Source organism: Alosa alosa, chromosome 16 (assembly GCF_017589495.1).
Source record: "Alosa alosa isolate M-15738 ecotype Scorff River chromosome 16, AALO_Geno_1.1, whole genome shotgun sequence".
NCBI lineage: Eukaryota > Metazoa > Chordata > Actinopteri > Clupeiformes > Clupeidae > Alosa > Alosa alosa.
The window spans coordinates 17,145,994-17,168,431 of NC_063204.1; the positions used below are offsets into that span (position 1 = coordinate 17,145,994).

Genomic DNA, 22,438 nt, shown 5'->3' on the forward strand with positions numbered 1-22,438 from the left:
AAACCCCTTCAATCAACAGTGAAAGTAAATAACTATGTAGAACTGTTTTGTAGTTGCCTATGAGACTACGGAGAAGTTAGTTTCACTTTGCTTATGAGTTCAAATAATAGGCGAGTGTAGATGCATGTAGGCTACACTCTGCTAGTCACACAGAGGTCTTAGTAAAGCAAGGTTTAGTGGAATCCCCCCTTTTATATAATAAACTATTGACTCTCATATGGTCACCTGACCTTAGACCAGTGACGTGCGGGGAGGTCAAAGCTAGTCCAGCTAGTCAACACAGTTGTATTTCCCAAGCACTCCCGAGACATATAGTCTGTCATCACTCACATCATCAAATCCCCAAAAGGCCTCCCTCTCCTCACTTTGAGCCACAACGCAAAACTACAGAGATCTGGGTTTTGTTGGTGACATCCATTGACTCTGCCTCTACAAGTACACACACAAGCGCGCACACACACACACACATGCACATAAGCACACACAAACACACATGCATACACACACAGGCATGCACACACATGCCACACACACACTCACATGCACACAAGCACACACAGGCATGCACACACACACACACACACACACACACACACACACACACACACACACACACACACACACACAAACTCACACACATAAGCACACACACACAGGCACATAAACACACACACACACACACACACACAGAGAAGCACACATATACACAGAAGCAAACACAGACATGCACTCACTCATTTACATACATACACAAAAGTTGCAAGAGTAGGGGATGGTAGGCTGGCACCGCCCACCTAGATCTTCTTTTAGGTAGATCTAGTCTGGAACAGCATAGTTCACAACCATTTCCCTCAGACAAGAAAAATGTCAGGCCAATCAGCGACGAGAGGGGAAAACGAAAACGAAATTTATTGTGATAAACAGAAGCAGCAAAACCTGCAAACATCAAAAAATGCAGTTGGAAAAATGCAGACATTTATTTACAGCAAAAGTAGACCCACATACATTGTTTCCTGACTGTTGGTGCTGTTTATTGTCAGTTTGTAAAATTAGGCGAAGTAGGAAGTAACGTTAGGAATCTCTGATCAATGTGATTGGTAAGGCTGAACCAATGATTTCAAAGTTAGTGCCCCGCGATGCAAATGTTGGAAATGTTTCCCAATCGAGAGTCACCAGACTCTATTCACTTCGTGAATGAGTTTGGATGTTTCCAGGCTAGGAGTAGGAGATGGAAACAAATTGACAAGCATGATATATATTTGCGGAGAGAATGTGCAGAACAGAACTGGGCAGCGGTTCATCTAGTTTGTATTGTATGTTGTCTTTCCCATGTTGTATTGGTCTCTGAGTCATTTTACAGTCATACCCAAGTGAAACACAAAGTGATGGAGTTCTGCTATTAGCCTATTTGAAAACGTAAAATATACAGAAAAATGCTTCAGTAACATTTTGTTAATAAAAATTTAATTATACATTTACTGTGGTTTACTCAAAGTAATACATTTGCTGGAAAGAGGAGCCAGAGGCACCAGAGAATACTGGATTGTGGTTGTAGATCAGATGTTTCACTGCCTCCTCTTCATTGGCAAAGGAATGGGAGTTCTTCTTCGCTGTGAGGAGAAACAATCAGGTTACTCTTCCTCAAGCACTTTATGATCTACTAGTGTCTAAGTTCTCTTAAAGGCCCCCTATGCAATATCTTCAACTTAATAAAAACAATTTAGAAATCATTGGGATTTCTCCCTGTTGTGGCGAAAATGGCGGCTTTCCCTGCTCCCCCTTACGTCTCCTAGCGGAAAACCAGCCTTGCAAGATCTGCATCTGCATCTGCATGCCCCCCTCGAGCACCGGTTAGCCATGCCGGCTAGTTATAAGAACAATCAGCGATGGCGTCATTTTTTAGATTTATCATGGCCGAGCCAGTGAAAAGACCAAAGAGTCGGTTGTGAAATAGGCACCTCAGCTGTAGGGGAAGCTTCGTAGAGAAAAATATGACAACAAAAGTGAGATATCGGCGAATAAATTTCTAGAGTTACAGAGCGGGCCTTTGATGTCCAACTATGTACAGTTTAACAGTAAATACTCCTAGCCTACCCTCATTGACAAAGAAGTCTGCCATGTAGAAAGTGGTTTTGATTGCAGATTGTGTGTGAGGGTAGTATTTCCTACTCCACTCGAAGGCATTTTTCTCCGGATGCCACTGGGTTCCATACACAGGAAAATGGTATGCTATTCAAACACACACACACACACACACACACACACACACACACACACACACACACAAAGAAATTGCACAGCTCTCATAAATAAGCTTTCCCCTTCTTCTCTTTCTAACTATTTATTTCTCTTAAAATCTCTCTCTCACACACACACACACACACACACACACACACACACACACACACACACATTATTTTCACTGATGTCCTCACCCTCCATTGTTGAAATGAACTCTATGTTCCCATCTGTATTGGTGCTTAAGATTTTGTAGAAGTTTCTCAGCTCTTCGCTCTTTGTGAAATTCTTTGAGAGAGAAATCAAGAGTTTAACACACAAGATAAATCAGTGTAATGTAATGTAATACTGATATACTGTTTTTCACACCTCCATGGAGATGCTCCACTTATGAAAATTCACTGTGATGTTTTCAGTTGCCAGAGCTGTCATCACTTCTGGTGGGAAATCTTTAAAGAGTCTGCTTTGAGTGGCATCTGTGTGGTAAATAAGGACATAGATGATATGAAGAAGTAATCATAAGTTATACTGTTTAGTCCTGTAGGAAGTTATTTGATCTACACTGACCCTGTTTAAAATCCAGTGGCAGGGACACTCCTCTGGTGTTAGTCCGACAAAGCAGTTTTTCTCCACTGGTAATGACCAACAGCTGTTCAAATCCCAGACAAGTACCCCACACTGGAAAGTAATCACCCCGGGAGTTAGCCTGTGTTATAACACACAGAGAAACATACAGATAAACACACATTAACAAACCCACACACATAGATAAACAATCAAACACACATACACAGAGCTGCTGTTACTAAAACTTCTTATTCTCTGCACTTCATGACAATGGAGTAGCTTTTCATGCTTGAAGGTTTGTAATATGAAAAATGTATGTGACACCTTAGTGTTAAGTTATGTATCTAATATAGGGGCAATAATGTAATTAATAACAACAGGGGTAATCCACTGTCCAAATGCTCCAAAAGGCTTAAGTCATAACAATGAGGTAACACTTTATTTTAATGTGTCGCTGTTACAGTTCACCTATTTAGGTACAGTGGTACAACCTGTGTAACAACATGTACTATCAGGTACTATCATTGTACTTGCATTATGTATTTGTGGGTACCTACATATAGTTGTTACATTGTAATACTGAGTGCTTTTACAAAACTTGAGAAACCTGAGACCTGCTGGATGGGGTAAATCTGGTCATGATAGATTTGATATACAAACCATTCTTAGCTCCAGTCAAGGCCTCGTTGTCTTCAGTGTACATGTAACAGCTGTACAACCTTGTTACTCTTTGATACAGTGGAATAAACCAAGTGTACCAGTTAATTACTTACATGTACATATGACATGTATGTTATGTCTTCGATGTCTTGGAACAGGTCTACTAATTCACTACATAGTACATATTTCTAATAACATATCACATATCATAACATATAATAACAATCACATAATAACTGTGTTGGTACACACTTATTGCACTTTGATACAGTGGCATAAACCCATTAAAATGAAGTGTACCAGTTAAGTACTTACAATTACATATTACATGTATGTTGTGTCATTGGTGTCTTGGAACATGTCTGCCATTACCCTACATACTGTAGTACATGTATCAACTGTGTTGGTACACATTTATTACTCTTTTGATACAGTGGAATAAACCCATTAAAATAAAGTGTACCAGTTAAGTACTTACATGTACATATTATATACATCCTGTCAATGATGTCATGCATCCTCTAATTGATCTGTTGAAACGTGTCTGCTGTTACACCACACAGTACATGTGAATTAGTAGACCTGTTCCAAGAAATCGAAGACACAACATACATGTCATTTATACATGTAAGTAATTAACTGGTACACTTAATAGCTTTATTCCACTGTATCAAAGAGTAACAAAGTTGTAGCAGCACAGCTGTTACATGTACACTGAAGACAATGAGGCCTTGAATGGAGCTAAGAATGGTTTGTATATCAAATTTATCATGACCAGATTTACCCCATCCAGCAGGTCTCAGGTCAGCTGTTTGCCTCTGATGAAAATTTAGGCAAATTGGCAAAGTTTTGTAAAAGCACTCAGTATTACAATGTAACAACTATATGTAGGTACCCACAAATACATAATGCAAGTACAATGATAGTACCTGATAATACATGTTGTTACACAGGTTGTACCACTGTACCTAATTAGGTAGGTACACTGTAACAGCGACACATTAAAATAAAGTGTTACCTAACAAGGGTATGATTATAACATTTTCCTTACTGGAACCACAACTTCCTCTCATTTTTTCAAGGTAACTTTTCTTAATGCTCATGGTAAACAAGACTTTGCATACCTCCAAAGCAAGTTTATAGAAGATGTGAGCTGCTTTAGCATATCCTGATGTCAGAAGGTTTGCAGCTCCGCCCGGGAAAAGAATACTGTAAGAATTAAATGTTTGAGTTGCATCCTTTTATATACATTATATTCACTGATAATTTCAGCAACCTACCCATTAATAGAGTGGAACAACTGACTGTATTCTTCCTCAGGTCGATTAATCCTGTAAAACACACACATACACACCAGTGATGGAAATTAATATTTTGTCCACTTGCCACTGTGGCTGATGGATTCCAAAATCTATCAGCCACTCAACTTTTTTACCAGCCACTAAAGATGTAAAATGTATGAAAATTGAATGAATGAATGAATGAATGAATGAATGAATGATATCATGATTATAGTGACGGAAATTATCAAGGTTATCGGTATTATTGGAATACGATTAAAATGGGCTGAATTTTTTTCTAAACCTACCACCAATGTTGGACAGAACTCATAATTGGCCTGTCCTCCTGGCACAGTAACAAAACTAAAGGTCAGCAGAACAGAATTCTTATGCCATAGTGATCTTTAAGGCACACTCCTTTCGTGTGAGTTCTGGAGCATCCTATCCAACTATCCAGCTTGATCTAACTATATGCCTGTGGTCTGGAGCTGAAGCAGGAAAGACTAATATAACGCTAAACAAACTAGATTTCTCTAAGACGTCCCTCCACGGAGTGTACTTTCCCCTTTTCTTAAAGGTGCTCTAAGCGATGTTACATGGTTTCTAAGCTGAAACATTTTTTGTCACATACAGCAAACATGTCCTCACAACAGGGGCGCAGGAGAAAGTGAGGGGGACCAAAATGTGAGCAAATATCCAGATAGTGAAATCCGGCATCTAGATATCGGACCACCACTCCTGACCCAGTGTCGACCATCATAATATTTTAAACTTGCCAGAATATTAACATAATAACATTGATTTTGTTCAAAATTGTCAAAACTGGAGGATGGGCAGAACCCCAGATCTGCCCTCAGATAAAACAGTTGATAAACAGTAGGTTAGTTGAGTTGGTAGTAAACATTATAGCTAACGTCGGGATGAGCAGGAGATGGTCTACAGAAGCAGCCTAGTTTATGATGGTTGTTAGTAGACAAACTGATCAAACATTTCAGATATCCAACTGTTACTAGTAGAGTGAAAGTGAGACTTTTAGATTTAAGCTACAGAGCTACACTACAGCAATAGAATAACATTTAAGCTATTAACATTTGAACATTTTGACATTTAAACTTTTAAACTACAGGGCTCAGCTACAGCGTTAGAATAACGTTTAACTACAGCGCAGAGGAGAATATAGCTAGGAGTTATCTCTGTATCTGTCAATACTAGAGTAGGCTACTAGAGGATAGGAGTGCCTACATATTAAGTAGTATAAGTATGGAAGAGGTGAAGTGGTAGAAAAGGAGATAGAAAAGAGAAGAGAGTGGAGAGGATGGAGGGAGGAAGAGTGTGGTAAGTGTGTATTAGGTGTGTGAGGTTGTCAGAAGCACTAGGAGAGGAAGAGTTGTGTCTTAAAGAGCTTTTTGAAGATAGAGAGCGATGCCCCTGCTCTGATGGAGCTAGGCAGATTATTTCACCATCGGGAGACCAGAGATGAAAAAAGTCTGGATTGCGGTGGGAGAGGGGACGGCAGTGCCAGACGACGTTCCTCGGAGGAACGCAGCGGCCGAGGGGTAACATAAGCTTTTATGAGAACACTTAAGTAAGTGGGTGCAGACCCAGCAATCACTTTGTATGCAAGCATTAGTGACTTGAATTTGATGCAGACAGCTAAGGGAAGCCAGTGGAGCTCAATGAACAGCGGGGTAACATATGCCCTTTTTGGTTGATTGAAAACCAGACCAATTTTACTGCACAGGCTGGAAGGCCTGTGAGGAGGGCGTTGCAGTAGTTTAGGCATGATAACCATGGTCTGTTGGCCTGATGAGCCAAACCCACATTAAAATGTAGGGTCTGGGGACTCACCGTTCGCAGTGCTCAGTCCGAGGGGCGGGATAATCAGTTGTCTTTCAAATTCTCTCTGCACGCAATAGGATAGCGCTACAACCCATGCGTTTTCCCACCAGCGGAGGTAGTTGACTAGTTCAAACTTTTGCCAACTTAAAAAAAGCTCGTGTCACACTGTTCGCCAACAGCAACATCCACCTTCTTTGTTTTCAAGTGGCAGAAAATTCACGCCGAACCGTTTCAACTCTGCCATCAAGCATTATGTTAAGCCTGCCTAACGACTCTATACACGATGTGATTGGCCCTATCGAAGTTTAATTTTTCCAGCTCGCAAGCCAATGGAGAGTTGCTAGACTAGCCCGGGCAGCAAATTAAATTTGCTGCCGCTAGGGTGCTTCTAGATTTGGCTAATGGTCTTTAAGCCTACTAGGAGCTGAGTAGCGTGTTGGGTTAGGTACGGTCTTGTCCTTATATTGAATAGTGTGAACCGACAAGTTTCTTGCTTCCTTGGTAGATAAGTAAGTATAAGTATAAGTATACTCTTTTGATCCCGTGAGGGAAATTTGGTCTCTGCATTTATCCCAATCCGTGAATTAGTGAAACACACTCAGCACACAGTGAGGTGAAGCACAGACTAATCCCGGCGCAGTGAGCTGCCTGCAACAACAGCGGCGCTCGGGGAGCAGTGAGGGGTTAGGTGCCTTGCTCAAGGGCACTTCAGCCGTGCCTACTGGTCGGGGTCCGAACCGGCAACCCTCTGGTTACAAGTCCGAAGCACTAACCAGTAGGCCACGGCTGCCCCTAAATGCAAGAGAGGGTGACAGTTTTGATGTTGATCTTGGAAGTTATGTTTATGCATTTGGTGGGTAGCAGTTGCTCATTTCCATCCCTGCCACACACGCTCACATACAACAGTCAACCATACACAAACACATGATTGATACTGATCACATTACTAATATATGAGGCTGCTCTTACATCACAGGCACGACACGTGCTCCTGCAGCCTCCAGAGTTTTGACATAAGATGCAGCAATGTAGGAATTACGCTTCAGCTCAGGATATTTTAACTCTTGTGCCAATATACCTAAGGAAAAAACAATAGAAATAACTAGCACACAATAGACCATACATGGCAACCCATATTGTACAGTACAATATATAGCTTTATATAGATTTATATAAATATAGCTTATTATTTTATAGGTTTATTGCTATGAATGTCTGTTTCAAATTCCTTACAATTTCGGTAACACTGTATAATAACTGCACACAATTCATACTTTATTAAGCATTTGTAAACTATAAGTAAATGGTTTGTTAAAACCACATAATTTTCAGTGTCCCGCCAGCGGGACGGTTACCCCCCTCCCCCACCTCCCCTCAACATTCTAAATCAATTGTATGCACCATATTGCTATGTAGCATAGTAACAGAGAGGGTTAAAGCGGAGTTATACACCATTTCAAAGCTTTGACTCTTGGGAATCCAAAAATGACAACTTTTTTCATGTACAATCTGTATAGTGCTTTACATTCTCAGATGAATCTTATTATGTCTCAATTAAATTTGATTCAAAATGTCCCCTCCTCCCCCCTCTGCTTTTGGTGCTACCCTGACTTCTGGCTGCAGTGTAGCTGCAGCACAATAAGTAGATGCAACATATTGGGTACTGAAATATTCACAAGAATCCACAGAAATTGAATCTTCATGTTGTGTTATCCAATATTAGTTGTACAGATGTATAGTCTATCTTATACACACTCATTGAACCAACAAAGTAAATGCAAAAATAGAGACTTTTTTGTAATTATTCCATATTTTGTGTAGTCAGTCTATATCAGAACACCTGACATACAATCTAAATAGTTCACAAGAAACCTCAAAGTGTTACCTTTCATTTGAGACCAGGATTATGCTTCTACACAAAGGGGTTCATGTGCAGTAAGCATTTGATTATCAGTATGCATTTTGGATAACAAAAAGTCCTATGGGGAGTTTCCATAAGCATTTTACAAAACGCATGAGCATACCTTGGCAAATAGTCTAAAGCACTCATATTTTCATTCTATATTGATCTACTTTTGCACACAACTTCACAAGACCTGATGCTAGGGCTCAGTTGTGTTTCTAAGTGATATCAAGTGGCCTAGAGGGCTGAAATGTGGTCAGTTCAGAGATGCTTGTAATCCGGCAGAAAGAAAAAACTATATTCTAGCCTCTGTAATTCTTTGTGAGTACATCACACATTTATTTTGACTGTTTCCTACGAAAACTAGAGGTTCTCAGCTTTCTATAGAGGTTGAACATTTGATGGTAGGCCCCAAAAGAGGTGGGAACAATGCCCTTGTAAATAGGCAGAGTGCAATTTCAGGCAAAAACTTGAAATTTGTATTGAGATTTAAAGAGTTTTAATCATTTATTACGTATTGCTCGTACATTATTTCTCATCAGTAAAGCATTTGTACACATAGTTTTAAATGGTTTGTTCATAGTAAATAAGCCTATCTAAAAAATATGTTTATAAATGATTTTCAGTACTTAATAAATGATGCAATAATAATTTATATTTCCATTATTTAACAGTTGTTATATAAACATGCACTAATGATTCGTTAGGGTGTGGATACCTGTTTTATAAACCACTTTCTAATACTATAATTCATGATTAACTCAGGAGTTACAAGTGGTTTGTTAATGATTTTGTGTGTACACAATGCTTATGAATCATTTGTAAACTATTATTAAATGCTGTGTTCCTTGTTTGTAAAGCATTAATCCTACATTAATTCTCATCTGTAAAGCATGTGAACACACAGTTATAAATGGTTTGTTCATAGTAAATACACCTATCTATATTATATTAATGAATTGATTGTTTTAAAAACACTGGGCAGATGTAGTGTAGTGGATAAGGCATTTCTACTTCATGCATTCCATATTTACTTCCTTTTGTGCCCTTTTACGACCGTCACTAGATTATGGTCTGTACCTGCTACCCTTGATATCTGGCAAATAGGTTACACTATTATCATGTGAATAGCAAATAAATGTGCAGTGTTGATAATATTTATATTTACTCACCAATGATTGGCCTATCATTTCTTCTCTTGTCATTCTGAGGAACTACAGCCTCATGTATTCCACAGAGTGTGCTGAGCAGGCAGGCAAGAGAGAGCACCCTCATGATTCTGGATGGAGGCTGGCCAGAAGCAATTGCTTAGCCAGAGGGACTGGTTTTATTCAGGTTCCACATATAGCTAGACACCCTACCCAGGAACTGAGAGACCCATTGGTCAGTGGAAGAGAGGGCTTCTGTGACGCTCTGTGTTCCTCACTCGATGTTCTTCACACTGTGTTCTTCACTTTTAATCAATGTTTTATCTCACGTTTGTGTCTCAGGTTATTACTAACAGCAAATTGTTTTACTTATCAACTGTATACGTATAAATGGTCAAACAAAAAAGAGCTCACTGATGCTCCTGGATATTTAAGGAACAACGGAGTGAAACTTTTGATGTGACTGGCTAGGCAAATTAACAATGGAGTTGAAATTCAAGATTCGACAAATTAATGGCAGAAAGACAAATAAAACACTTGAGATGGTCTATTCTCAAATGTGAACAACTTTTCTGGCACAGAGGATAGAAGACAGCAGTGGAGGAAAGATATCCTGACCCATGATTTTACTGACCTCAATAGCAAGTTTGTGGAAGATGCTGGCTGTTTTAGCATAGCCTGTAACACCAGACTTAAATCACCTGCGGGAAAAAGAATGCTGAAAAAAGCTATGTAAAAAGCGTATAAAATATAATTTGGCAATTACTTTAGTCTCACAATAAAAACAATGATGGAAAAAACCTCGTAAGAAAGCAGATTCATTCTGAAAAAACCCTGCACACATACACAAACCAGCTTTGAGAAATGGTATTGCAAAGAGATATGTTGCATTGAGAAACCGCAGCAGAGAAGTGTTTTTTTTTTTTGAGAAATAATATTGCAAAAAGAATGGTTGCTTGTGAAATAGTTGCATAAGTATTGCATGGAAAAAGAATTAACACTGCCCTTGACGAGAAAGATGTTGCTTTAAAGAATATAGCTATGCGAAGAGAAATATTGTTTGATGACATTGTTGTATGAAGAAAATATTGCTTTGTGAAACGTTGTTGGGAAGAGAGCCCTCATAGAAGAGTACAGTATCCACTACTCAGATACTGATATTGACATCCCAGTGGAAGTAGTTGCTGTATTGCTGCACCTTTGAAACACCTCACCTGATTGGAATGGACCGGCCAGTTACTCAAAAAACTAAAAACATTTGTGGGCTAGCACTCAAGCTACAGTAGTGCCACATTTGTCTCTTGTTGGGACAGCTTGGGTGTACCGTGAAAGGAAATCCGCCATGATGAGCACATTCTCCAGCTTATTTTGACAGGGCTCCAAGAGAGTAAGAGGGGCCATGATATTTGATGGGGCTGGGGTCGGAGACTCAGAGGCTAACATATGCCTCCCACATGGTGGTGGTACTGATTTCCGGGAGCCACTCCTAAACAATGGATTTTACTGAGCAGTTCTGACAAAAATAAAACTGAATCATAATCTACAAGGCAGCTGCAAAAGGGTTCAACGGTGGTCTGCAGGGTTGTATTAGAAACAATGGAATCTATTCAAATTTTTAAATTTAATTTTACTTACAGAGCGCCAAAACATTACACATGTCTCATGGCGCTTTACAGAGTGTTAGACAATTAGAGAAAAGAAAAGAAGGCCCATGGGTAACAGGGGCGAGGAAAAACTCCCTAGAATTGGAGATACATATAGTAAGAAACCTCGAGCAGATCCACGACTCAAGGGCCTGACCCATAGGGTCAGTTCCAGAACAGTAAGGTCTGTATACATGATAAATGCATAAGTTACTCAGATGTAGAGAATAAAACATGGTCTTTAAAGCCACTTGAGGTGTATGTTACAAGAGGTGGGATACATATCCGGTATGATAATGCATTAATCCTATTTAGTGTCAGAAAGTTGAAATAGTCCAGTGTAGGAAATCAAAGTGTGCTGCCCACACTTATGTCGGTACCTTATTCCTTCCTCAGCCAGCTCAGACTTGTGAAGAATCAGCTCGAGCTCATGTACATGATGACCCATGGAACAAATGCTGCTCACACAATAGAGTTGGCAAAGATAAAATTCTACCTCTTTTACTTTTATTTAATTAAGAATTCTATTAATGTTTTATTCTAGCATCACCACAAATAATTATGACTTAAAATTATTTAAAAATGGTCATGTCTGATCCACACACCATTAAATTGATCCATTGAAATACTGTAATCCAAAACCCACACATATTAAGGCATGAACATCATAGTGCAAAACACAAAAGGTGACAGTAGTGAAGTCCTTTTTCAACAGGAAGAAATCAGCTTCCTGAACCCAACTCAGGGAAGCCATCTGCCTGTAAGTAGCACAAGAACATGATTGCAGAAGAATGGAAGACATGAGAAGTCAGCTGTCTACTCAAAAAAATAGATCTGCTCGAAGGCAGAGGTGGCTCCAGTGAACACTGGATTATAGTTGTAGATCAGATGTTTCTGCTCCTCTTCCTTGCTGGCAAAGGAATGGGAATTCTTCTTTGCTGTGAGGGTGAGAAATACAGATACCATTTATACACAGCTTTAAACTGTTACTTAATGACCTACATATATTCAAGTCATTAGAGACCTGAGGTATTTGTTTGTCAAGTCAGCACAGTACCTTCATTGACAATGAAGTTTGCCATGTAAAAGATGTTTTTTATGGCGGAGGGTGTGTGAGGGTAATATGGTCTGGTCCATTCAAAGGCATTCTTCTCTGGGTGCCACTGGGTTCCATACACAGGGTAATTGTAAGCTATTCAGAGAGACAGTATATACTTAAAGACACCAGAACACATGATCAATTTGTCAATTAAATCAAATCAATCAATCAATCAATCAATCAATCAATCAATCAAATGTACCCCCTCCCTTCTTCAGAGACAATAGAAGGCTTCTTCTACCATTTGGCAAACACACACTGACTGGAACAGACTAGCCAGAGTGCAAAAGCACAAGAGCTACAAGTGTGAAAATCATGCCTCTTGCTCCAGCTCTACTTTTTTGTTCAGAAGCAATGCATGCACCACTTTTATTCTCCCGTGCCAATAAATGAAGTTATGCATCCATGATTTGTTTGCTGAAAATCAACCACAGAGCAGAACCCATTTAGCAAACACGTTTGAGTAATTGATATCAATCCCTGTGGGAACAGGCTTAAATCCCCCTTCACACTATTATGGTGTAAGAATTCACAGAAGTGAAAATCACCAAAGCCCTAATTTTAAACAGTGACGATAAATGTACAATTTACAATTTCACAAAAACCGACAATGTTTACATTTAAATACTTAATGAACTGCCTTATTTAGCACAAATTATAAATTCCCTGTAAATGCATGCATACTGTATATCTGGGTGTTCTAAGAACTCTGAGGATACACACCATAGACTGTAAAAAATACACACACAGACATCCTCAAAAATCCTGTAAAACAAAGGACTTGGTCCTTCGTAGAATTGAAGGATTCTTGACATCTGAACAGTCTTTCAATGTGATTCTATTATCCTTAAAATGACCCTGGTAAGGATCCTTCTTTGACATTGAGAAACAGTGCTTCTCTCTCTTTTCCTTTTTCCTCACCCTCCATGGTTGAAACAAACTCAGTATTCCCATCAGTATTCGTGCTCAGGATTTTGTAGAACTTGTTCAATGCTTCATCCTTCATGAAAGTCTGCAAGACAAGTAAAGTCAGAGTAAGAGACGTTTTGCTTCAAAGTGCTTAATGCTATTTCTAAAACGGATAATTCCGGCTTGATTATGATTGGCTAAATTGTGTTCGATGCCGTTGTAAAATACAGCACAAACATACACCTTGACTGCATTTTGATCTATAGAGAGTAGTTGCGTCTCGACATTGCTTGGCAACCATTCTGATTGAGGAAATATATTTCTTGGTTGAAGAATGCTTATCTATGAATAAATCGTTATATTTCTTGTTGCTGTGTCTATTTTATGAAATCTTGCCAGATATATGTAGTAGCCATTTTAGAAAAGCAATAAGCCACTCGAGTCCGTAGGTTACACTAATTTTAAAACAGCTAAGCACTCCGCTAACACGTCTTGCCTAACAAACCCCCTTAGCTGTTCTAAAATCAGTGTAACCTACGGCCTCTCAGGGCTTATTGCTTAAATACAGCACCACTGCAGTGGTCTGATTATGTTGACTCTCCTCTTACCTCCACAGAGATACTCCATGTATGGGAATTCTCTGTGATGTTTTCAGATTCCAGAGCTTTCATCAAATCAGGTGGGAAATCTTTGAACAGTCTGCTTTCCATTGCATCTGAACAGAGAATTTGATATTTGAGTTACAAATATGAATAATTATTGTAATAAAGACAACATAATTTGTTCCAAGACAGCTCCAATGTATAATGTTAAACCGATATACTAAGACATATTAAGTAATTCAGTGGACTTTTTGGCATGAGACATTGTCATTTCTATTTTCATAATTGCTTAATTTTTTTTTTTCATTCATTTTGTGTATTTACCAGACATTTGTTTTAGATTTACTCTATGCTCACCCTTTGTAAATGTAAGTGGCAAAGAAACTCCAGTGGTGTTGGTTTGAGAGAGAAGATTTTCACCACAGGTCAGGAGCAACAGCTGTTCGAATCCCAGACATGTACCCCACACTGGGAAGTAGTCACCCTGAGAAGCTGCCTGTATTGAAGAGCAGAAACAGTGCTTATAAAATAGAATTTGTCCAAAATACTGTGTTTATGCATTTATGTTTAAATAGTCTTATTTATAAATCTCTAGTTTACAAGTATCTAAAATGTCCCTTTGGATGAATAAAGTATCTATCTATCTATCTATCTATCTATCTATCTATCTATCTATCTATCTTCAACTGATTTTGTGGAGCAAAATGACTGAACCTGTATTCTTCATGGTATGGATTCAATATGAAAATATAGCTGCAAGCAGCAATGAGGGGGCCAAGCAGTCAGCTCAGCAGGCCAGATTTGCCATGTAAATCAATGCCGTTGCATCAGACATATAGCATTAAGCAGGCACACCATGTCAAACAACCCAAGATTGGCTGAGTTACAAGGTCAAGTTTCACATCAAAACATAACTGACTTTGTGGGGCTGAACCAGGGCTGAGTGTCGCTGCCCCCTCACCCAGCCAACCCACCGCCGCAATCGCCCCTGCCCGTCCCACCCTGCCCCACCCTTGCACGTACGCATTAGAATTAACTGGATGGAAGTCGCTGTCATCGGTTTCACATCAAAAATAAAAGATCGATTGAGATATGATCATGCTTGCTGTGATTTCAATGTCCCCATAGAGGTCAAAGGTCACCAAATTATTTGTGCATCATCAGGATGAACCAGACGGTTCTATGGGCTGCCATTGACCTCCATTGCAGAATAATGCAGCAACTACAGGCCAAAATACATTTTTGCCAATTACAGAGCCCCCTAGAGGTCAAAGGTCACCACATTTCTTGAGCGTCCTCCTGATGGGTCCTGAGGACCATGTACTAAGTTTGGTTTTGATACATGAAAGCGTTGCTGAGATATGAGCTCACTTCCTGTTTGGCAGCTTCGTCTCAAATTTCGATTGGCTGTTACAGGCGAACGCTTCTGTCAATTGTTCCAGAAAAAAAATACACTGATAAGGCATGGTCTGAAGATGGTCTGAAGATAGCCAATTTTGGTGAGGATCAGCTGAAATTTGTGACTTGCGAATACTTATTCATGTTTTTGATTAAATCCAATATGGCGGCCAAATCAATTATGTTGATGTCACAAATTGTCCTCTGTTGACCTAAGGACCTTCTTTCTTAATTGCAGCGCCCCCTAGAGGTCAAAGGTCACCTTTTTTTTTTTTAACGTCCTCCTGACAGGGTCATGAGTCTATTTACTAAGTTTGGTTATGATAGATGAAAGGTTTGCTGAGATATGAGCTCACCACAATTTCGATTAAATATTACGGGCGAACGGTTTTGAATTTGAAGAATCTGTTGGATAACTTTTGTGCGGCTTGGTCTGAAGATCATATGTACTAAGTTTCGTGAAAATCGGACAAACTATGTGAGGCGTGAAACTTTAGTTTCACTTTTGATAAAATCCAATATGGCGGAAAATCCATCATGGCGGAAAATGACGTCATAGGGTGCATTGAACTCGGCTTGATCCAAGGAGAATCAATGCAAAGGGTCAAAAGTTACGTGTGTGAACGCACGTCCAACTTTGGCCTGTTGGTGGCGCTAGAGCGCTTGAGGTGCCGGTATGAAACTTGGTGACATTAAACGTGGGACTGTCCCCAATCAGTGTGCCAAATTTCACAACTTTTGACCAGACGGTTCTATGGGCTGCCATAGACCCATGACGGAATAATAAGAAGAAGAACAAAGAGAAACACGATGGTTGCCTCGCAGCTTCGCTGCTTGGCCCCCAAATATGCCTTCAAGATTCTGAACACATTATAACATTAGTGGAAACAACCTGTGTTGATGGATGTTTTGGAAGTAGATGGCTATGGTACTTAAATAAGGCATACTTCTGGGCTAAGTCAACAGATAAATACTGCTATAAATGATGGACGAAAAGACAAATGATCTGCACCCAATATATGCCAGTGTAAATGGCTGATCTTCATGTAACTTCACAGACTCATTCATAATGGCTCCTTGAGCCTATACAAAAATGACACAAATCGGCCAAACCAATATTGTAATGCTTCACCTATTGGACCTATCAAAGAGTTCAACCATCACATTGTTTGAATATTTTCCCTTCAAACTGATTGGATCCTGTTAATCTCTGTTTGTGACTGTATCTGTTGCTGTTGTTGCAATCATTGCGACTGGTATATGTGAAAATTCCAGAGCACTCTGCCACAACCACACAAACCACCTAAACACGGAACTCATATTTCCTCAAACTGTTTTTTGTATTTTAACAACTGAGCCTCTTGCATGATTTTATGCATTGAGCTGTAACTATCTCAGCTTTACACATTCAAGTTTTCACTTCCTGTGCTGAATGCTTTATCTCACTATATCTGACTTTCAATTTGCCCAGTTATCATGACACACTTTAGCTTTACTAGTCAATTGTGAGGATAAATGGTAAAATAAAAACATGGTCACTCTACTCCTGGATATATGCATAAAAAACAAAAGAGTGGGTAAACACATTAACAAAGGGGTTGCGGTCCAATCTTTAAGAAATTAATGACACAAATAGGCAAATAATGTCTGGGTCTGTCTGTTTTTAAATGTCAGCCATTTTTCTGTTATAGAGATTGAGGACAGCAGTGGAAAGGAGAGATCCTGACCCATGATCCTACTGACCTCAATAGCAAGTTTGTAGAAGATGCTGGCTGCTTTAGCATAGCCTGATGACACCAGATTTACACCACCTCCGGGAAAAAGAATGCTGAAAAATAAACATTTATTTTGCAGATGGTTATTCCACAGCAGCTGTCAACATACAGTACCAAATTTACTTGCATACCAGTAATGCAGAGTAAAAAAGATGTGTTTTTGTCATCTTGTTGTTTTTATTATAGGACGGAGATAAATAGCTCAACTCAACTTTACCAAGGGTGCTAATAGATGTTGAAGGCGTTGGATTTATACATTTTTCCTAGTACGTGTGCTCCCATATTCAACCCTATGACTTGGTATAGGGCTGTCAAAATAACTGATTCATTTCGATTAATTAATTTGAGAAAAAATAACTGATTAAAAAAATTAGTGCAGATTAATCGATTCCGTATGACCTTTGACCCCGAGCCATTCTAGTCAGTAAAAATTAGACTGTAAAAAGAAGGAGAGAGAAGAAAACGTGCTGCCTGGATCATTGATTGGAACATATACTTTTAAAAAATGGCCTGATGGTGTTGATAAAAAATAAAGTGTTGGAAATAAAGTCCACTGCAATGTCTGCAGCAAGGAATTTGCATATCACTGGAGTTCATCAACTCTATAGTCACACATCAATGCAAAGAAATAAGTGTTGACATTGAGGGGAGTGTTAATTAATTTTCATTGTGTCCCCTAGGTTATATCTGTGGCCTGAAATGCCTTGTATGTGAAAAAAAACTTCTTCCCGAAGCACATTTGAATTTATTTCCTCAGCATATTAGGTCATATCATAGATTATTATGGCATTATCTATTATTATTAGATAATGCCATAATAATTATTATTAGGTCATTATTAGGATTATTATTAGGTCATAGCATAGATTATTATTGACATTATGAACTGTAATGTCAATAATGCTGATTATTCAATGATTCATTTGAATTTAAATATTTAAAATACTTTCACAGCAAAAATTATATATGCGATTCATTTAGATTAATTAATCACAGAGTATGTAATTAATTAGATTATTTTTTTTAATCGATTGACAGCCCTAACTTGGTATGTTAATACAGTAGGCCTGGTGGCACGTTTATCTAGTGTTTGAGGTACACGGACATACTGTGACTTGTGTTATACCTTTACACATACTTTTTAGATCCTTACCCATTGATAGACTTGAACAGCTGTATGTATTCCTCTTCAGTTTGATTAATCCTGTAAAACCAAATATTCATACATGAACATTGTCTAAACAGCCTCACCTTGGTTGGGTGACTTTCAGTTACAGTGATGGTCTTTATTGAAGCCATTCTTACATCACAGGGACCACCCGGGCTCCTGCAGCCTCCAAAAATTTCACATAAGATGCGGCGATGTAAGAGTTTTGCTTTGGCTGAGGTTTGTACACCTCTTGAGCCAAGACACCTAGAGGATAGAAATAAGACATTTTTTGACAAAGAAATTTAAAAAAATGCTTTACAATTTAATTAAATCTTTGAAAAGAAATGAATTGGAAATGCTTTGGCAATACAAAGTGTAGGCCTATTAGCCTTGCCAATAAAGCTTCGTTGAATTGAATTGACAAATCAATTTGGTTGAAACCTTGATCTAATGTCATTTGTGCATTACCTCTAAAGTGCCAGAGGAGGGGGTGCTGATACACTTTGTCAATCTACTTATGAACATTCCTGCAGTGATTCTGCACAGTGGGCCTTGCAAATACTGTATTGTACTTTAATGTGCTCTAAGCAGTTACGCCGTTTCTATGCTAAAAACACTTTTTTTGTCACATACAGCAAACATCACCTCACCATCAGCTAGCTGCCTGTGCCCTTAATACACGGTAAATACAAATAATACGGTAATACAAATTCAAATGAAAGTAGACATAGAACCACAGCCTTCCTATTTGTGTGGAAATAAGTACATTATATATAATCCTCACCACATTTACATTTAATCATTTTGCAGATGTTTTCATCAAAAGCGACTTACAAGGGCCATTCTCATCAGAGCAAATCAGTACAGTGGCTGACGAATGCAAACGACCTGCGATTTATGACAACACATGCAAATAGACAAAACGCTAGACAAAACACAAGCAACTTAAAAATATATCTCCATCAATTTGACAACAAAAAGTAGACAAACTAAACCATTTTGCTCTTTAGCAAGGGGTAAGTGTCTTCACTATTTTTATATACAAAATTCAGTCAGTCAATCAACCAAGTTATGCAGCAAATACACTTTACAATTACAAATTAACTTTACATTTCGTCTTACATTCATTATGGCATTCAATTTGGAAATTAAAATAGATATTCCAGACTTTTCAAGGGCCCTCTTTCCACTTGGGCCCTAGTAATCAGTCCCACTTTTCCCCCCAGTCCAACACCCCTGCACACACACACAGCCTATATCAATACCCCTCTCTACTAACTGAAGTCGTTAAGCAGGTGTACTGACTGAAGTGTAACCCCCCCATTCCTTATTTTCATATCAGAAAGTTGGCAACCCTAGGTGTCAGGTGCATGTGAGGAGTAGTCCTAGGCTATGCAGCTTTCATATGAAAACAAATGTAGTAGCCTAGGCCTACTTAGTTCACAGTGAAAGTCCATAGGTTAGGGACTAGGGACTATACAATTGACAACACATCCACAACTCATTGACTTGGTGTTTTCCAAATTGAGCCGCGTTCAGGTGGATTTTCCCACTTGGAAACTCGACACCACATGACACACCATGCGTTTGCAAATTTGTCTGACGTCATTTAATGGTTGAAGTGCGTTATTAATATTAATAAGTTTGCATTTTACATGAATAATGAATTAACTTTGCCCCGGTCTTTTTAAGACTCCCTGGGGGAGTCTACAAAAACGCTAAGTTTATCAGTAGGCTAAGTAATTTTGGCCATCAGGCTAGTCTATGAGAGGTCTAGCCTACGACACTTTAAGATAGTAACGCAATTGGGGGTCTTTATACGCATTTCCAGCATTTATCACATTTCCAAAATCAATAAACATTTTCTCTGTCTAACCCTTTTATAATCAGCTCTACGAACAATAGCACTAGACCAGGGGTGGGCAAACTTTTTGGCTCAAGGGCCACATTGGGTTTTGACCCCACACACACACACACACACACACACACACACACACATAAAAAAAAATACATTTTTTATAGCCTATAATTTAGTATGAAATTTTTTTATTTTAAAATATTAATTGCTTAAAAATACTGCTAATTTTATGCTGTTTAACACATGTATAAACTGTGCACTGTCGCTTTAATTCACGTTTATTTCTCAATGATCTTCTGCCTGCTCTGCTGTGGCTAGTGCTGTACCTACGGCTGGGCCCTCTCAGTTTTTAAATGGTCAGTAGTGGGAACTACTGTTGCCTTCATGATTTCCTTTTAAAAGTTTCTTATAAGAAGGAGATATCAATTATAAACAATGACAAGCCAGCTGGAACCAGCGGCTCTCTCTCCCTCTCGTGAGTGCAGACGCGTTCCCAATTAAATGGATCGCATAATGTTCACGTTAGATCTGCTGCAAAGGAGATAACTAAGAGTTAACTTAGTTTAACATGACGTTATCTCTATTTAACGTGATGTTTTTACATTGACATTGTGAACGTTCTCTAAGGAGAGTGAAAAGCAGTTTGCAGTAAAGCTAACCAACGTCGTCTCTATCGCAGGAAAAAAATAGCAAGCAGCCTGATAACCAAATGAAATGCTCGGCGGGCCGGATGAAAGTGCTTGGCGGGCCGCAGTTTGCCCACCCCTGCACTAGACTGTTATGCTAAGACTAGACCTACAGTACTCACCAATAATTGGCCAGTCATTCCTTTTATCTGTAGTAATTCTCTGAACAGGGGCTGCGGACAACTCACATACAATTGTACAAAATAACGCAAGGGAAAACACAGCCATGGTTTTCGAAAGACGACTGTTAGGTCGTAGCATTCAGATCAAACAGCCATAGCCTATGTAGGCTACTCTATCACGTTGTAGGACATAGCTCCTCCCACTGACAGTTCAGCCAATGCAAGGTAGCTGGTTACAGATAACACTTGTTGTATGTAACATGCCTTTGGCAATAAAGTTTCAAGTAGCATTCCAACTAAGCTTAGGTGGATTGCCCAGGGTGCTGTAATGGTCGTTTGGCTATGTAGTTTATGGAGTGTAAAGTCCAAAACAGGACCGACATTTTAGAAATAGCCCTGTAAAAAATGTGGTAGGCATTTTTGAGGAAAATGTGTTGTTTCTATAAGATGTTAAGGTGCTAAATCCATTTCTGCACTATAATCTATAAAAGTCACTGTTTAGTCATAAATAATAATAAGAAAATGGCTGCCTAAAACCGTCTTTAAGCAATTTAATCTAAATCAAGAAAGAAACAAGCCAGGGTGGTAAAATCTTAAGTTGAGTAAATGTGCATTTACTTCAAACATGTAAATGGTGGAAAGTGTAACATTTATGAATATATCCTAGGCTCTTTAAAGGAGAACATAAGCGGTTTTCCAGTCATGATGAACTGAACCAATATTCATAACTGTTAAAGTTCTCTTTCAGGTGAGTTCACTCAATGTTAACCAATGGCAACACATATAGCCTACACAGCATGGTATGGTGCTGGCTATGTCTTAGTGACTCCAAACCAATGCAGAATAGTTATCCTATATGGGACTCATCAGACACACCTCTTTTTATAGCGACTGTATGCACATTGTATTTTATATGATTTTTTTTAAAGAAAATACATTATTTCATAGAAAGAAACAGACTCCATTTTTCAATACCTCCCAAGCCATATGACCTAGTGACTCCAAACCAATGCAGAATAGTTTTCATATATGGGGCTCATCAGACACACCTCTTTTATGGTCACTGTATGCACACTGTAGGAGGTGTCAAGTCTTGCTCAACACACTTTTAATTATTTTAACTGAACTAATTGTAAACACCAAATAACTCAAACTGTAGGACATGGCTCCTATCAGTTACAGCTAAGAAACAGTGTAGCTAATCTTAATAATCTGTCTGACAATGCAGAATATCTCAGCTGGTAGCACTGCTCCCCAGTGTTAAGCTTCACAGACTTAACAAACCTTTAACAATAAAGTAAGCTTCAAAGCTGAAATAGACAGGCCTACTTTAGTCTATTGGTATCTTATAGCCTCTCAAGCGCCTCTGATTGATTAATCACCACTATGTGGATACTGTTTTTAGAATTGATTTAGATTAAGTGTTAGTATAATTTGTATTTTTGTCATTTGTATTTTAGTATATTTTTATATATTGTATTTAAGTTTAGTTAGTATAATTTGTATTTTAGTATATTTAGCATATTCTTTATCTTCTACTGTCCTTATTGCTTAGTTGTGT

The 22,438-nt window shown here is 38.8% G+C and overlaps 2 protein-coding genes across 2 annotated transcripts; both read right to left on the reverse strand.

Annotated features, from left to right (window-relative positions):
* Nucleotides 1–1,453: 1,453 nt before the first annotated feature.
* LOC125309912 (gamma-glutamyl hydrolase-like) lies at nt 1,454–9,762 on the reverse strand. Its single transcript, XM_048267029.1, has 9 exons — nt 9,660–9,762; nt 7,554–7,662; nt 4,746–4,796; nt 4,590–4,674; nt 2,806–2,944; nt 2,608–2,714; nt 2,436–2,526; nt 2,095–2,229; nt 1,454–1,610 (listed from the first exon to the last, which is right to left on the reverse strand). Exons 1-9 carry the CDS (start codon nt 9,760–9,762, stop codon nt 1,486–1,488), a joined length of 945 nt encoding a protein of 314 aa, XP_048122986.1. The 3' UTR covers nt 1,454–1,485.
* Nucleotides 9,763–11,763: 2,001 nt separating this feature from the next.
* Nucleotides 11,764–21,043, reverse strand: LOC125309316 (gamma-glutamyl hydrolase-like). The gene is made up of 9 exons (XM_048266136.1): nt 20,878–21,043; nt 18,367–18,475; nt 18,215–18,265; nt 17,030–17,114; nt 14,246–14,384; nt 13,895–14,001; nt 13,299–13,389; nt 12,336–12,470; nt 11,764–12,216 (listed from the first exon to the last, which is right to left on the reverse strand). Exons 1-9 carry the CDS (start codon nt 21,014–21,016, stop codon nt 12,095–12,097), a joined length of 978 nt encoding a protein of 325 aa, XP_048122093.1. The 5' UTR covers nt 21,017–21,043; the 3' UTR covers nt 11,764–12,094.
* Nucleotides 21,044–22,438: the final 1,395 nt, after the last annotated feature.